Source organism: Hydra viridissima, unplaced genomic scaffold, assembly GCF_058129835.1.
Source record: "Hydra viridissima isolate aposymbiotic clone 2 unplaced genomic scaffold, HvirCarnegie_v1 scaffold_11, whole genome shotgun sequence".
NCBI classification, from domain to species: domain Eukaryota; kingdom Metazoa; phylum Cnidaria; class Hydrozoa; order Anthoathecata; family Hydridae; genus Hydra; species Hydra viridissima.
This window is the reverse complement of record NW_028324310.1, coordinates 14,316,052-14,335,153: the sequence shown is the minus strand read 5'-3', so window position 1 is coordinate 14,335,153 and position 19,102 is coordinate 14,316,052. Positions and strand designations below refer to the sequence as shown.

The following is a 19,102-nucleotide window of genomic DNA, read 5'->3' as shown; positions in this document are numbered from 1 at the left end:
CCTGTAAGACGGGAGATGATTTAGGAGGTTCATATGAATTATTACCAAAAGCCAGTTTTCCAATACGAAAAGTGCTGAAATCCAAACTTGCATCCAACTTAAATTTAATAGACACCTTTTGAGCAGGAGCAGTAGCATTCATTTTATTTTCAAATAGAATCTTATATTTCATAACAATATCAGGTGGAATGAAGTGAGCATCTCCAAACCCGTCAGGACCAATTATATCATTCTGAAAAAGGTATTTTTAGTAAAATTATAAAAATGTATCAATTTCAATTACAAATCACTTAAAAATTTAATGATTATAAAATTTTTTTAGTAATTAAGTACTAATTACATGATGTCCTCTTAAATGAATACAGCTCCTAAAAGCAACCCCCAGAACCAAATCTATCATAAACTTAGACAGCAAAAAAAAAAAAAATAATAAAGAAATAAAAAATAATAAATAAGAGAGAAACTGTTGTATAAATACAAATTGTTAAAGAAAAAGATAGTGTTTTTGAACTTATCTTTTTTTTAAGTAATTTTTTTTTACTAGTGAGTCTATGATTCCACCACAAAACTTATAATTAATGGTCTCATTCTCACCATAGTTTTGGGTGAAGGAGGACACCATGTATAGTAAATGGTTTGAAGATAACTTAAAGTAGGACTTACAGGGTCAAATGATGTTACCCATCTTAAAATGCCATCCCAACCATTTTTTAGATTATCTTTAATGCAGTCTTTGCTTTTTTTCAAGTACAGAGAAACTTTATTCATAATGTAATCAGCAAAATCTGGTATTTGATCCAAACCTTTTTCATAAATATCAACTAACTGAAAATCTATTTCTACAATATCATCTATGATATCCTCTGGAGAAAAAATGTTCCGGTTATTGAGATTTTGTACGAGCACATCTAACACTGTTTGCAAAATTATTTTTACAAAGTATTCTTTTGAAGTTTCATTTGCTTCTGTGATATCAAAAGAAAAGCCAGAAGAAATGATCAGCTGTATTAATGGTTGTCTTTGAATGATTTTACTTTGCTTGAGACTTTGCACAAGCATGTTGTATACTTCTTTTAAAATCACTTTTCCAAAGTCTTTTTTTAAATTTCCGTAGGCTTCCATGATATTTAAAGAAAAATTAGAAGAGTTAAATTGTCGTATCCATTGTTGTTTTCCAATGATGTTATTTCCTTTTAAAAAATTAAAAACTTATGCTTTAGAAATGTAAAAAATGCTTTCAAATGAAAGCATTTTTTACATTTCATCAATAACCAACTAAAATAATTATAGCAATATAATAGTATATAGACAACTTTCAAGATAATTTGATTATACAGTATTGCTACAAAATCAAAAACTTAACTTTCAGGGTTTAATGCATTTATAATATTTTAAAACAACTTATAATATAGTATAATGCATCCATTTTTTAAAATTTAAAGTGAAAAAAAATTAAAAAATAAATTAAATCAATAAAAACAATTTAAAAAACTGCAAAGTTTGAGGATCAAATAAAAAATATGAAAAACAATCCACATTTTATTTCATTTTTTAAATAAAAAAAATTTATAGGCTAGAGATTAACTTCATAAGATACTATACAACTTCTTTAGTGCCCTGCTACAAGAACTTGGAAGAAGAGCTTTAGCTCCTCTTATTTCCTTTAACTGTCATTTGTTATTTCTCTTATGAAGAACAAAAGTTCTCAATCACGAGATTGGCAGACCAAATCATAACTTAAACACTTTAGTCAAGGAGCCAAGATTTGATCCTCTAAATCATGACAAAGTGTATAATCTTGTTTAAAATGGTAGGAAAACCTGGCTCTTGAAGGAAGTCAATTTTACAAACAATAATTTGTTTTTGCAGATGCCAACACTGATATAGCAATGTTATTGAAAAAAACTGTCAAAAACCTTAATGTAAGCTGTTTTATTGTGATTTATACACACATATGACCTACATCCTTGTTTAGTAGATTCTACAATCCAATCAAAAATATGTTTCAACAGGCACTTTATGGAGGTTAGTTTTTTTTCAGCAATTAACTCTGATGTTTATTCTGTCACTAAAAAACTCTCTTAGCCAAATTAAACGTGAAAATTAACGTAAAAATTAACGTGTTTATCTTTATTATTCAAAAATATGACAGACTTGCAGAAAGTTAAGTATACACATTTCTGTCTTACAGGTTTTTGACTACTGCTTTCATTTCAAGTTGATGCTTTAACACATTTTATGAACTAGCTTTAAACTTGGCATGGTATCATTTGAAACAAAATGATAGTGGGAAAAATGGCAATGGAAATAATGTTATGAGGATAAAATAGTATAGATAAAATGGAAGTTTTATTTGAGTGTGTACATTAGGGTGGTTACAATGCTATAGGTAAAGAAACTTTCCTGGAAATACACTTGGGAGAACCTTCTAAATTGTGCCATTTAACTAAAAAAGTAAATTTGTAAAGTTTTAGCTCAATTAGACAATGCTAACTCATGCCTCATTGAGGTTAAAATCTTGATAAATTGAGAAATTTTGGAAAAAATCATCATTTTTTATTTGTAAAATAAAAATAGATCACCTTAGAAACATAATTTCAGTCTCATTTTGTATACTAAGTTGTTCTCTTCAAGTTTTATTATCTCGGTTATTTAGCTACAACCTACAGCTTCTAAGATATTTACATTTTTACATGTACACATTAAAAAAAGGTGAATTCTCCTATTATGTGAAAATGTATCATAACATAAATACTATTGAAGTACGTTTAAAATAAAATCTATAATATAAATTAAAGTATATAATTAAAAATAAGTAATCTTTGAAAATTATTGTTGACAAGGTAATTTAAGTTAAAGGTAATTGTTGACAAGGCAAATTAACTTAAACTTTAGTCATCTGATTGCTTAAATTTAACTAATTTTACTTTAAAGTTATCCTTATTATTGGATAGGTATACTACTTCAGACAGAGAAAGCTTGAATAATATCCGCTACAAGTGTATCTCTAGGACATGACACTCAGCAATTTTTTGTGAGTAATAAAGATCAAAATTCAATCAACAAAGATTTATAAATTCAGATTTAGAGAGAGAGCTGTTGTATGTATGTATGTTGTACACTGAGATGGGAAACTAATTCCAGGTAATTTAAATAAAGAAAATATTGAGAGAGCTGCAATTATAATTAACAGTGGAAAAGAAGAGCAGTTAAGAAGTGTTCCCAAATTAGAAAATAGTGCAGGGAGGGGTACAGTGGCAAAATCTGTGAATTCACACTTCAACAGTGGGGCGCATCAGACTCGATATTGGATTCTAACAATGTGTTTTGATACACTATATACCATAAATACTGGCTGTATTAAGGGTGTTTGTTTTTGGTTAGAACAATTTTTGGAAAAAAAATTATTGTACATTCAGTGTTACCACCACAATTTGGGGCAAGTGTTGAAATCAGTTTTTCATTGTGCAATGGAAAAGACTACAAGGCCTCAACCAGATTTTTTCAAAATGATTCAAACTGAATAGCCCAATATTGATAAAAAAAAATTTAAGCTAGGATTTGAAGATTTGAAGGCTGCAGTCAACAAACCAACCCTGAACAAATTTCTAAATCTCTTATGAAGAGCAACTATCAGTTCAGCATCCAAACGATGACTACAAAGAATTCATAAATCTTTGTTTGATATTTTTGGGACACCCACAGAGAAAATTGCATTTGCAACTCCTGGTGCTTTTCATCAAGTAAGACGAAGATGGTAAAGGCATTTAATTGAAAATAAACATTTTTAGGGAACAAGTTAAATTGAAAGAATTAGAGAAAAAACTAGTTTTATGGCGTTTGTTTATTTGTTGTAAATATTTGTGTGAAAGTGCAATTGGATGCCTCAAAACTATCACTTGCTCCAAACCAGAACTTATAATCAATAAAATTGTGAGTAAAATAAAAGAAAATCAACAAACAGATCTCAGATATTTCACATTCAAAAATCATTAACCATTAATGGTATCTCAATTCAGAGCAGGGTATGAAACCATCAATTAAGTGAAGCACCTGAAATATTAGAAAAAGATGTGGACCATTTTATTTTACTGCAACTAATTAACTTTTTTAAGAGATTCAAAACTAGTAAGGAATTTTTGCATTTTAATCCAGAACTATAGAGCAATAATGAAGAGCATTAAAAGGTAAAAAAAGTTGTAAATGGATTAAGAGTTCAAGGTTGCCACCGTTATTAAAGAACAAAGTTCCCTGATTTTCCCTGATTTTTTCGCAAAAATTTTGCTTTTTTCTTGCTGATTTTCCCTGATTTTTTGCTAAAACTTTGCTTTTTCTTCCCTGATTTTCCCTGATTTTTTGCTAAAATTTTGCTTATCTCCCCCTGATATTTCCAGCATTCAAATACCCAAACTTAACTTCCAAACCAAACTTCTCCATCAGCCCCAGAGCATTTTTATCTCTAAAAAAACAGATACTATAATCCCCTGATGAGTGATGAACAAATCAATTTGTTTGAAAATTAAAATAAATAATCAAATACTTCAATCAACATATGAAACTGTTCTTTGAAAAAAATATAAAAACTACAGTAGAATCCCATCAACTTGAACTCTGAAGGGTTCAAGTTGATGGGATTCTACTGTAGTTGCATTTATATGTATATATATGTATGTATGTATGTATGTATGTATGTATGTATGTATGTATGTATGTATGTATGTATGTATGTATGTATGTATGTATGTATGTATGTATGTATGTATGTATGTATGTATATATATATATATATATATATATATATATATATATAAATATAAATATAAATATAAATATATATATATATATATATATATACATATATATATATATATATATATATATATATATATATATATATATATATATATATATATATATATATATATATGTAAACGCAATATGATTAATTTTCTTTAAAAATGTTAAACATTTACCCTGGTATGCTGGAAAAGGAAAGTTTTTGTTAGAAAACATTTCAAAACATAAAGAAAAATTAAAAGTTCCCTGATTTTATCCAAAATCAACTATTCCCCCCTGATCTTCCCTGATTGTATCTAAATTTCCCTAAATTTCCCTGAAAGTGATACACCCGAAAGAGGTGTTAAATAAACAACCTTCTCATACAAAAAATAATTTTCATTTGATACTTGTGTTATTTGATACATTTGATACCTTCTCATGAAAAAAATAATTTTCTCATGCATAATAAAAGATGAATAACGGGGACAATATCTTTTACAAATAGTTGCTGAATGTCAGGGAAAATTTCCTGGTTACTCAAAAGCCTCCCTGTGCAAGGCTCTGCCTTCTCAACAATGAATTAAAGTGTAAATTAACTTTATGACAATTGTCTTATAAAAAGCAATATCTATTATAACATGATTAGAAAATCTGTTCATTTGTAAATAAAAATGATATTGAATATTATTTTATTTTTTCCCAACTAAAAACACAAGACAAAAGAATTTCAAAAAATTATTTAATTATTTCATTATTTATTATCATTCTTTATTGGTTAAAGGCTTAAACAAGTCAATAAATACAAAGAGTTCAAACAGATCATTAATTAAACTAATCAATTAAGTAATGAAATTAGTAAAATTCAAACAGTCAGATTGCTTAAATTTAATTAAATTAATTTATAAACAATAATTTACTAAGGTGGACATTGTCTGATTGAGCTAAAACTTTACAAATGTCACTTTTTAGTCAAGTTGGACAATTTAGGGGGTTCCCCTGTTAAGATTTCAAATATTAAATTTTTGTGACCACCCAAGTTTGTCTGTCTGTACACACACACACACACACACAAATTTTATACCATACTTTAATTGGACTAAATACTTCACACTCCTATTTGTTTAGTGCAGTAGATTTTCGTTTTTATGGCATTATTATTTAAGCTTGAAATCTTATACTTATTTGTAATTTAGTGTATTATGCTGTAACAATAAACTGTTTAATGCTTAAAAACAACATAAGTACTCTCCATTTACAAAAATTAGAATTAAAAAAACTTTATTGTTTGTGCATGAACATTTTCAACAGGGAAATCAAATTCATGTCTTTTTCATGAGTTTTGAATAAATGTTCATTGATCTATGACCCAGCACTATGAGGTCACAAAAAAGGCATAACCCTGATATATATATACATACATATACACTTAACTGCAAAATTGACGCACCACTTAAAAATTCCAACTTGTTTTAAAAAATATAATGTATTCCCAGGATTTAACAATTACAAAGATGATAATAATGTTTATTGCTTCGCCTTTTGTAGGTTTTATTGCATTTCCCTTATTTAATTTCAAAATTATAGTAGCATTTCATAAGTAGCATGTTTTGCTGTAGTTAAATCCTGCTTCTAAAAGAAAAGCATGTATTGCTTTTAAATTGTTTTAACAGTAGAGATAACTTCCATTTGCGCAACACATCTGTTCGCAATGCAGCATTCTAGACAAAATTTAAGTCATGATGTATGTGTTACAATTGTAACTTTGTCCAATGAAGGATTAACAAATTGCGAACTTGGTAGAGGATTTGAAGTGTCTCATACAACAGTCAGTAGGGTTCTACAAAGGTTTGTAAAAACCAATGATCAGACTAGACGACTTGGCATAGGCAGACCACAAGCTACCAATACCATGGAGGACCAATTTTTATTGCTTTGAACTCTGAGAGAACGTTTCACTACTGCACAAAGTCTCCAAATACAATTCGCTGAGGTTCATGGAACTGCTGTTAGTGAAGATACCATAAGACTTCATGCTTTAAATTTACAACCTCAGCCAGCAGCTACTGGTCCCAGATTGTCTGTAGGCTACCGAAGAAACAGACTGGTTTTTGCAAGGAAGCATATGAATTGGGAAAAACATTATTGGGGACAGGTCCTATTTACAGATAAGTCAAGGTTTTGCCTTGTAAGTTCTGTTTGCCGTCCAAGAGTGTACTGAAGACCAAATGAAAGATATTTCACTTGTAACATTCAAGAAACCACCTTATATAGAGGCAGCTTATTGGTGGTATGGGGTGAAATATTTTTAACAGCTTACACAGAGCTTTTTATTGTTGATGGTGGATGTCTGACTTCTCAAAAAAACACAGCAGGCATTTTAGAACCTTTTGTGGTACCTTTTGTTGTTGATAAGGAAAAAATATTTCAATTTAAGCTGTATTAGTGTGCATAGCAATAATAATCATTTTAATTTATTTGTTAAATAAAACCATATTTTTGGTTTTCCTAAAGGTCAACTTTATTATTATCATCAAAATAATTATGTTCATAAGTTCTATTCTTAATATGTTTGTCAAAATATATGATAAAATTGAGAACAATTAAAATAAATTAAAATGTATAAGTGATGCATTAATTTTGCAGTTATAGAGACATACATAGATACATAGATACATAGATACATACATAGATACATACATAGATACATAGATACATACACACACATACATACATACACACACACACACACACACACACACACACACACACACACACACACACACACACACACACACACACACACACACACACACACACAAATACACATATAAATACTTAAATATATATTTGATATATAAACAACAGATTGATAAACTTTAAATCCTGACAGAAAATAACATAAAGACAAAATCTAAATAAACTTAGTAATTGTTATTTAAACAAATCTTACTGTTTATTGCCTTGGAGCCATGCAACTCATATGGAAAAATTGAAACTAAATCTAATGCAACCATCTTTTCAAAATTATCAACAAAATTAAAACTTTTATCTTTATCTTCTTTGATGATATATTCCACAAAACTACCAATTGCTTCTGCAATAGCATCACCACCAACATTGTATAAGAAAGGATATTTGGAAAATTTAGCTTTAGATTTAAATGCATTGCCAATTGCACCTTTGACTGCTGCTTTAGCCAATTCACCTATAAAATAATAACTCAAGTTAATTAAAAAAAAATATTTTTTTTTAAAAGTTAAACAGTGTATTTCATTACATTAGATTTCATCAGAAAAATTAAACTTAACTTAATTATTCCAGGATAAAACAGGGGAATTTTTTTCACTTTATAATTGCATATAAAAAAACACAATTCTATATCAGATTGTATAATTGCCTGGGTAAAAATGATGATGATGATGATGATGATGATGATGATGATGATGATGATGATGATGATGATGATGATGATGATGATGATATAATAATAATAGCAATAATAAAAGTACTAATAAAAATAATAACAATATTAATAATAGCATTAACAATAATAATAACTATAATTATAATAACAATAATAATAAAATATAACAACAATAGTAATAGTCATAGTACTAAACAAGTAAAACAGAAATATATGAGTTTTATTACTTAGCTTTGCATCACAGTTTTCTAAATGGCTGCCCAAATACAAGCCTACATCTACTATAGCTCCGATAAGAGCTGGTGCACCTAAAATGCCTAGTGATACAGCTGTGCCATGTGGGTCAGTACCTTAAATGTAAACATAAAAGCTACAGATTTTAACATAGATATGTACTACCAATGACAAGATTTAAGCAGTATAGTCAAATTGTAAAAATAAACTAATTAAAAAACTTAAAATAAAAGAACTATTGTTTATGCAATAAGATATACTTATTTCAATAAAGATATACTTAGTTATTACATCCAAACAATTATCTTTGAATTATATTCTTGTTTTAAGTAAAAATTTGCAACCTGCCTCAAACTTCCATTAGTATATATAGCTATAGCATAACTGCTTAAAGTATTCTATACAACAGAAAGTATAATCTATTATTTGTAAAATCTATTATATATTACTTGATATTGTATACCAAGTAATACAAAATAGATTGTTTTACTCTAAATATATCTGTAATTAAGATTTATTACCTGCCATTGGATTATTTCCCATATAGCAATACAAATTTGTGCTCTTGCCAGAAAATCTGTAAGGATCTAAACTCATAAAACGACCATACTTTGAATGATACATTCGAGTTCTCATTAAATAGATTTCAGAAAACCCATCCATTTTTCTCACTCCCCATTGTCCCACAAACAGAAATTCATTTGCATCCAGCTCATCTGGTTTCTCAGTGTTGAGAAGAATATTACCAAAAGGATCATATGCATAGGAGTTTGATAAAAACCCATTAAATGTTGTTACCACAGTAGATCTATTATGATAAATTATGATTATCTTATTCTAGAAAATTAAACCATTTAAAAAAAATAATGAACTTTCTCTTACCCTAAGTAATTAAAATGGAAGTAGAATGTTTTGTTTGATTGAACATCATTTTTACAAATGAGTCCTTGTTCCATTCCATAATAAAACAGAGTAACTGATCCTTTAGATGACTAAACAAAAGCAACACCAAACCAAAATTATATTACCTTATAATTGTTACAATCAACAAATAAACTTTAAAAATATTTTTTAACTTTTAATTAAAACACTTGCCTTTCCAATAATATCTGCACCAAAAATACCAAATGGATCAATTAAATATTCTGTAACAACTCCACTGCAGTTACTAGACTTCAAATTCTCAAGGGCATCATATTTATAAGTGCAGTTTTTGAAGTCATTAACAGTTGATTCAACTTTATTTTCAGCATCATACTGAAATCTTTGCCCTTTTCTTGTAAGAAGATTTTCTATTTGCATCAAATTTCCATCATCATCATAAGATATGCGCTCATTTGGTCCTGCAGTTTTCAGCTGATTTAGTTCATTATAAGTATAATAAATGGGTTCAGATTTTTTTTCATAGATCCGATTTAAAACCGAATCATATTCTATCTCTGTTACATTTGAAGATTCTTTAAAAGATATGATTTGTGATGTTAAATCGTAAGAGTATTTCCAGTTTTTATTATCATCAATAAGCTCTGAAATTCTTCCAAAGCGATCATAGGTATAGTTAAGTACCCTTAATGGGATAGAATATTTATTTTCCACAATTAATGAATTAAGTTCTCCCCTTACAGAACCGTAAAAATAACTTGTTTTACTACCGTCTCCATAATCACGAATTGCTACTTTCTCATCTTGGTATTTTACATCCATCAACTTTTGATTGTCATCTCTCTTTACAGATTTGGTACGACCTAGGGTGTCATACTCATATGTTATTTTATATAAACCAGTAGAATCTGATAGAGTTTTGCGTCGCCCTTCATTATCATAAGTATAAAACAAGCTAATATTTCTATCATAAGTTATTGATATGGGACGCTTCAAAGAATCATACGAAAGTTCAACAAAACTGTCATCCTTTATAGCTTTAATCATTAAGCCATCCTTATATTCAAACCTGACCTTTTGTGTATTATTATCGTTCTTGGCAAAGATGTTGCCCTGGTCATCTCTATCATAGCTTATAACATTTCCAGATCTTGTTGTCAAATGTGAAACAAAACCATTTTTATCATAAAAGTAATATTCACTATGCCCATCAGGATAACTTGTATTAGAAAGTTCTTCACCATTGTAACTTGCTCTGTATATGTTTTTTGCCGAATCTTGCAATTCAGTAAAAGATACCCCATCAGATAAGAATTTTATGACAGTTTTATGTTCTTCTGCATCTTCAACAACTTTTGTATTTTGCTCAATATACTTTTCTTTGAGGATTATCTAGAAATAAAAATTACTTAAAATAATTAGAAACCTTTGAGCATAATTGAGAATAACTTATGCTTTGCTGTAAATAAACCCAAAGCTATTAATTTTCTGTAAAACCAAAGGTATTAATTTTTTGTTAACTATTTAATATGCTCATCAGAGAATTTTTTGTCCAAATAAATTCTCTGATAAAAAATTTTTTATTTAAACTTGAGAAAAGGGTTTTGATAAGATAAAAGTGTTTTACAAATTTATTTAACTTATTTTTTAAACATGGACTTAATTTAGTTATTTAAAATTTGAGTTTACACATTGACTGGCAACTACAAGATAATTTCTAGATTGCGGTCTTTTCTAGGACACTAACTATGAGTTATCTCATCCTATGTTTACTTGCTATTTTTGTGCAGCTACAATTAAACTCAAAATATATCAGTGCCAATATTAATAGATGGCTTCTGGGAAAATAAAAAAAATCAACGCTGGCTTGCATGAACAAAAAATTTATTAAGAAACTAAAAAAAAGCGTATTTACAGAAATTAGTTCAAATTCAAGAGATAAAATAATATTTTATTGTTCGTGGAACTTCTTAAAACAATCTCCCACACAAAGAGCTGGCTTCTCTTTACAGACTGGACAGAAAAAACATATTTCTTGGTGTTTTTTTGCTTTGGTACATATACAATATGGCTTTGTTGGGCGCTCTTTTTTCTTGGTAGGTGGCAGACTCTCTAAATAATGGAGCTTCTGCAGTATAAGTTTTCAAAAAACTGGTTGAAATCCTTCTCCAGCCAATGCAATGACAAATTCTTCTTTATACTTTATTAGTTTTATGTTAGAAGTTACTTTTTGAAAAATTTTGTGAGTATATCTCTATAATATGTAATGAAACCTTTTTGGGCCATCTAGTAGTCTTTTTTAGAAATGAGTAGTACAAAAGCATTTGATCTGATTGGTCAATGCCAAACATTCCATTATTGTAATCTTGAATTATATTCGGTTTCATAGAAATATTTTGATTGCGATTACGCACCTCTACCATTTCAACAGCATGTATGTCTGAAATGCTAAGGACATCTTGTTTGTCTTTCCATTTGCATACAGTAACAGGACCATTTTGCTGCCAAATAGAATCCTCTTTCTTCAGTTTGCAATTTACCATATCTTTGGGGTTTCCTTTTCTATTATTTCATAGGGTTCCACACACATAAGTTTTTTGCGTTTTTAGCAGTTTTGTAAGAGTAACAGAATTACAAAAATCATCCATGTAAACTATTTATCCTTTATCAAGATAGTCCTCAAGTAGTGTAAAACAACATCAGTAGTGTGACCTACATTAGTGTCAGTTTCCTCAGATTATCTTGCCAATTTGATAACCTATTAGATTTTTTATTGCTTTGTGTTCCTCAATTGCTTGCGCAGCATATAAATTAGTTTGTTCCACTAGTAATGCAAGAAACTTATCTGAAAAAAATAAGTCCACCAGCATTTGTACTGTAAAATTTACCATATTCAATTTCACACCAATATTTTCTTGGAAAATAAATAATTCAGGATTTTGTCGAATTTCTTCCCACAAATTATATTCATATTTGATGTTGTTGCTTGAGAACCATCAATATTATCTTCAGATTCAGGATCAACTTCAGGTTCAGAGACAATTTCATCTTCACTATCACTTGAATTCTCAGAAGGTTTATAATCGCCATCCTTACCCAACATCCCATCAAACTCTAAATCACTTAGATTTGCTTAACACTCAACTTCTTTTTGAGTCAGTGGTCTTTTCTTATCCATCTTGATAACTTAATTATAAGAATAATTATGAAACAAAACACTCAATAAAGACGTAAATGTGATGCACCCAACAATTTCTAAAACACAACCACCAAACACCATGTGTTGGCGTGCAAGAAGCATGCATCTCTTCTTGCGCAGGAAAGTAGAGGGAGTTTCATTACTGTATACTGCAACACTACTGATGAATATGTATGTGTACCTATGATTCAGCTTTAGAGAAGCAAAAGACCAAAGCGTGTCTGTGTATGAATTAACTTATAGTTGGCTTCTGCAAAGAGATTTCTGTTTCAGAAACCAACTGCGAGATATTTCTATGACCTTTTTTATAAAAACAAACACATTTTTATGCTTTTTGATGATAACTGGGCATTAGAATTTGAGTTTTTAATAATATAATGTGATAAAATCAAATTGTCATTTTTAGCCAGATTTCTAAAAATTGCCATTGCGGTCAACGTGTTAAGAACTTAAAAAAATTTCATCAAAGGTTCTTTACTAAAAAGGGGTACCTTGTTTAATATGGAACTTTTAAGATTTTAGTAAAGGATCTCTAAAACTCAAAAGTTCCTTTTTTATTAAGGTGCCTCTTCGATCAATGCTCAGAAAATAATCTTTAGTGTACACAAATTTGTAAAAGGCTAGTAAATGAATTAGTAAATTAAATAACTTAGATTTTGGTTTTATACAAGCACAATAAGTATATTTACAATAACAAGTGATTAAAAGAAAATATCATTGCATTTAAAGATCATAAAAAATCTGATTTCTTAATTTCAGAAAGATCATTTGACCAAAATCCCATGGTGACAATGCTGATCACAGATTTGCTGACCCTATGGTATTTCTTTAATATAGGAGTGGGCTATAGGGTGGATTTATTTGAAAAAATTTATGACAATGCTGAACAAAATTTGTTTTGTGTATTTGATTTTGATTTTAGAATAAGTGTTGTGTGACTTAAAATTCAAGAAGTCAGAAAGCAAGCAAAGATCAAATGAGTTCTAAAAAGTAATTCTGGATAAACGAAACGAACATGATAGACCAAAAAAATAATAAATGGACTCAAAAAATTTGACAAGAAATTTGTTTCCAAAAATTACTACATTTGATTGAACTTTCTTTTAACTGAATTCCTACATTTGAATGAACCTTCTTACAACTAAGTAACTCGTTCAACACTTTACTATCTTACTAAATGATTGTGAAAACAGAGGGGAATGCCAGGCTATATCTTTTCTATCTAAAGAAGAAATATATGAAATTCTATCCAAAAAGGAATCAAATGCAGGTAGATGCAAATCAAGAATTGAAACCTCAACAACCAAAAGCTGTGATAAATGGGATAATGATAATGGAGATAGATAATGGCATGTTAGATTTATATTGGTAAAACTGATGGACATATTTAAATTGATCATTTAACAACAAATGAAAGAAATTCACCAGATTTATCATACTTTATGAAGTATATAGAAAATATTTGACTTTAAAAAAGGGATGACACAAAATTTATGACTTTCTTGTTTTTTGGTCAACTTGGTGCATTCTAGGCTTAAATTTTTCCAAAAATTGCAACCATATAAGCTGGTCAAAACTTGGTATAAACCAAGTTTTGACCAGCTTATAAGAATTCTAATTTAATTTTCTGTTTTAATAATCTTATTCAATTTAAAGCCTGAGATTAAAGTCATTTCTTCATATTCTACTTTATTTGAGTTAATGCCCTCAGTTTATTTTCATATATCCTCTCTTTAAAAAATCCCTATAAAAAAAGTCCAGAAGATTAAGAGATAAACTAAATTGGCCAAAACATTCCCAAATTTGAAAAAATAATTTTTTTCTGGGGTAGTTAGTCCAGTATATGGCCAAGGAACACAAAAAGTTTTTTTTCAAACCCAATATTCTTTTTTAGCCATATTTTGCAATGTTTTAAATTAAAACATTTCTTATTATGGTAGGCTAAACAAGCATTGAATCTATAATCTTACTATACTTATACCTTTATACGAGCTATGTATCATGTTAGTTATGAAATACAACAAAAATGTTTATGTCAATTTTAAATCTATTTTATTAAATGATATACTTTTTGGGGTTATTTTTTTGTACATTCTTCATTAAATTAAGGTCTTGGTCACATATTTAGAACTTCTAGTATAATCTCATTCTTACAAAAAAAAAAAAAAAAAAAGAATGTTGAAAAATATTTTAAAGTTAATAAATGCAAAATCAGTACAAAAAAAAAAAAGACAATATTTAGATGGTCATAACCCACTTGATAAAACAGTGCAGTAAAGATCAAAACTGATCAGAGTAAAGATGAGAGCCAAAAGGTTCTGACTTTAGCTTAAAAAAAAACTTTAATGTGTTTACAAATTTTAATGCAAAGATGTAAGAGTTTTTTTTAGTTTTCATAACCTCTCATTTTGTAAGAGTTTTATTGTTTTTTACAATTTTTCTCACTTAATATTTTATCACTTTCCTTTTATGATTAAATCAATTAAGGAAAATATTATTTGAACCATTTTTAATTGGTAGTTAAAAAAACTGCAAATTTTGAATAGAGCTAAAAATTAATCTCAAACTTCTTAAAGCTAAAGACAAAATTACAATTTTAGATCCTCTTATTTTATATCCTCTCATTTCTCAATTGAATCTTCAAAAGCCACCCTAACAAAGATTGATATCTGAATGAGCAATTAAACTATATGGCTTACATTATAATGAACAACACCAACTGACATCAAGAGTTTTTGGACAATATGTACCAAAAACATGGCATAGTATAAAATATAACAATAGATATACTTTCAAATTTAGTAAACAACTAAAATTGCCTCTGCATCAATTATGAAAAACATAAGTAAAACAAATCCATTATTTACTGCAATCACAAACTTCTGCATGTTTAAAAAATACTTACACTAATATTCACAAATATTAAAAAACTCATTAGCCTATGTATGCATAACAAAAAAAGCTACCAGATCATCATGCATAAGTATCTTCCAATCATCAACAAAGATTGATCGATAAGGAGGAAAACCAATTGGTTTAGTGTAAACAAGCTTTCCATCTGTATTGTATTTTAAAAACATGGTTTTATGACTAGTCTGTTCAAACATTTCATAATCACCAGCGCCAATCTCTTTATAAGAAACCTTCTTCAACAGTGTATTCTCTGAAGAATAAAATTCTTCACCAGAGTATACACCATTTTCATTATACAAATATGTTATTGAGGAGCTATCTGGCTTGATCACTCGTTTCAATGCTCCAATTGAAATATCATATTCATAAAATTCATTGTAGAGATTATTTAGTGAAACCATCGTCAGAAAATTTCTGTTGTCATAGGTGTATCTAAAATGGTTTAAAAAAGGTTTTGCTTTAAAAGTGTTTATAATTGAAACAAAATACTTTTGTGGGATAAAAAAATGATTTAATGTTAAACTAAATTGTTATTTATTAACACGCTGATACATAAAATACCAACTATGTTTATATGAACATATTTTTAGGGCAATCAATTTTAAATGTCAATGAAGACTATAGGTAAAAGGAATAATTTTTTTGAGAACAAGTTTGTTTTAATTCTCAGATTAAAAACTTTTGTGCAACTGTAGATTAAAAGAATACTTTCCATTTTAGATTTTATTTCAGCAGTTTTTTATTGTTGAGCATAACAGTTTTAAAGGTTATATATCATAACAGTTTTTCATTTGATCTCCATAAAATTATCTTCAATAATCATCAAAACGCTAAAGTTTTTTTAAGAACGACATTTTTACTAGATGTTGTTCTAAAAATCTACACCACCAATGAAGTGTGTAATTTTAACAATCTACCAGGAAAAAATGTTTCTAGTTTTTTCTTTCTCAATGACATAAAAAAAAATTTCTTTTAAAAAATTTAGGCGCTGTAAAATTTGTAAGTAGAGTTGGGTGGTTTTTTTTTATCTTTGATCAAGGTTTGGTTGAAGTTGCAAAAATTTTAATTGAATTTGACTTTCAAGATCAACAAAATGATTTAATTGACTTTTATTTAACTGATCACTTTAAAAGTTACATTTAGTATTTACATGTATATATCTTTAGACAAACTAATTTAAGTGTACATTCAATTGATTTAATTATTATGACAAATATGAAAGACCAGTACTGAGTTGTCACTGTCAGAGTTGAACTAGTTTAATTAAACTTGAACATTCAAATGATTCACTCAGTACATAACCTATAAAGTACAAATCAATTTGGAATGCTCATAACAAAGAGAAAATCATACAAATAATAGTTGTATTGCAGTAAGTTTAGAACAAAATGACATGTATAATTTGGGTAATGTTGGGTTGAGACTAGACTAAACTTAACTAGTTGCACATTCATTATTCAAGACTTGTATCATCAACAAAATGATACAACAAAATCTTTACCATTTAAAAAAGTATACTTTGCCATTTTTTAAAAAATTTCTGGGCCTATTTCTGTCATCTGTGTTACCAGTTTTACAGGCATATCAATCAATAGATTCAGCCAATTTCTAAACTCATTTTTTATCTGCTTTTGTTTTTTAACACTTTTCCTTTACTTTTACAGGTATAAACTAAATATATATAAATTAGGTGGGCTAGTGTGCCACACTAGTTCACCTAGCTACAATTTTTTGACAAAACTAACTATAAAATGGGATCAACTCTTGCATTTTTTGGATTCTCTACCCATATGTTAAATAATGATCTTCAAGTCATTTTTAAAGTCATTTAGAACACTTTTTTTGAGGTATATACAGCCTAAAGTATTACTTTTAATTTGAATATATTTAGAACTCTGTATAATAACTGTATCATTGACTAAATTAGTATACAAAAATTTAAAATATTGATAAAATAACAAAAATTATATTGGTCCGGAAAAAATATTAACAAAAACATGATAACACCCAATAGCAATAATTAGCATCTAAACAGCATAACCGATAGCTACAAAGTAATGCCATTATTTATTTATTTTCAGAGTGAAATCAAACAAGTTCAAACATGTATTACATATTTTTTCCATTTAGTTATAAAATTTTAATAAAGCTTAATCTTTTTCTTTTAGATTGCTAAAATTATGTTCTGTGCAATACTTAAAACATAAAATTTCCCCTTCGTTGTAATTGAAAACTTTCCATCCTCTTCACCAGCTGTTTTTTTTGTTTTTCTTTTTGTAATTTTTAGTTTTTTTCAGATGGCATTGGAATATTTTTGATTGACTATGTTATTTGGTATTTTTTTTTTCAGAATATATTGTTTCGAGTTGTATTTTATTACTTGTGGCAGATATTGACTTGCAACTCATAAGCTAAATATTTCCAAACTAAAGGTTGCAATTAGCTAAGTGCACTCTTAGATTGCAAAAATTATTTAAAGTGCAATACTTTAGATAATTTTAGCAATCTAAGAGCTTAAATTTCCCTTGTTCATTTAGGCTTAGAAACAGAATAAAAGCAAAATTTATAGTTACAAGAAAGAAAAAAACAACTTGAAAAATACAAACCTAGCAAAACTAGAAAGATTTCCATCTTTAATTAACTGAATTTCTTGAACAAAGAAATTGTCACCATAACTTATATTTAAGGAATTCCCGTAATTGTCTCTTATTTGACTAAATCTGTCATCAATGTAAATATTAGTGTTATTTTCTATTGATTGAAAACCAACTAACAGTAGAGAATCTTTATCAAAAAGGTACTTTAAATTAGGCTCTTTGTCAAGCTCTTCAAAAATGTAGTTTTCTAAAACAAACAGGAAAAGTAATATCAAAAAACCACAGCGAGAAAACAAAAACTTTTAGAAAAAAATTTAGTTCTTAAAGAACAGACTTGTTCTACTTTATTTATACAGCTTGACTTAAAATCTAACATACTTCCATGGATTATTATAAAAGTATTGTATTTCATGGTAAACTAGCAAGAATATTAAGATAGTTCCCTAACTTCAGAATTTATATTTTGTGTAGCTCTATTGGGAATAAACTAATGCTGTCACTAGTTCCATTTTGACTAAATATGAAAATCATTTTCAGCAAAAAGTTTTATAAAAACCTTAATGAGAAATATTTATACAGATAAACAAAAACTCCCAATTAAAAAATTTAATGTTAATGAATTTCTTTACTTAAATTTTGAAATTGGGTGAATAAAATTTGGAACAAGGCCTTATTACAGAGCAAATCAAAATTTTAATATTTCAGAACACCCAATTTATATGAAGGATTTCTTTTTTGCTTTAAACTAATTGCTCAACCATAAAATTCACAAACTATTGCAATAAAAATACTATAACAGGTTCAACTCTTACCTTTGGTATTAGTAATGATTCCAATACCACCAGGATTAATGAAAATGAAATCAGATTTGTTGCCATTAATAAACACATGGTGATCAGAATCTCGTTCCAAAATTATATATGAAAGTGTGACATTGGTTATTTTGATTGACCTAAGTTTCATAAAACTATTTTATATAAAGGGTAATAAAAGTACTCTTTAAAAATATAGTAAGAGAACTTAATAATCTTAAATGAAGATAATTAATACAAACTACATATTTACGATTAAAAC

General features: G+C 28.1%; 1 protein-coding gene across 3 annotated transcripts in view; it reads right to left on the bottom strand.

Annotated features, from left to right (window-relative positions):
- Positions 1 to 19,102, bottom strand: part of LOC145180985 (uncharacterized) — an 85,840-nt gene that overhangs the window by 20,019 nt on the left and 46,719 nt on the right. For all 3 annotated transcript variants that reach the window (XR_016444874.1, XM_090066379.1, XM_090066380.1), the window contains exons 18-27: positions 18,841 to 18,980; positions 18,038 to 18,275; positions 15,485 to 15,863; positions 9,533 to 10,711; positions 9,320 to 9,429; positions 8,959 to 9,245; positions 8,431 to 8,553; positions 7,730 to 7,984; positions 664 to 1,190; positions 2 to 232 (exon numbers count right to left, since the gene is read on the bottom strand). Coding sequence is in view for 2 of the 3 variants with exons in the window: in XM_090066379.1 (XP_089922505.1) it covers positions 2 to 232; positions 664 to 1,190; positions 7,730 to 7,984; positions 8,431 to 8,553; positions 8,959 to 9,245; positions 9,320 to 9,429; positions 9,533 to 10,711; positions 15,485 to 15,863; positions 18,038 to 18,275; positions 18,841 to 18,980 (3,469 nt within the window). In the remaining variant the exon portion in view is untranslated. The remainder of the gene's footprint in view (position 1; positions 233 to 663; positions 1,191 to 7,729; positions 7,985 to 8,430; positions 8,554 to 8,958; positions 9,246 to 9,319; positions 9,430 to 9,532; positions 10,712 to 15,484; positions 15,864 to 18,037; positions 18,276 to 18,840; positions 18,981 to 19,102) is intronic.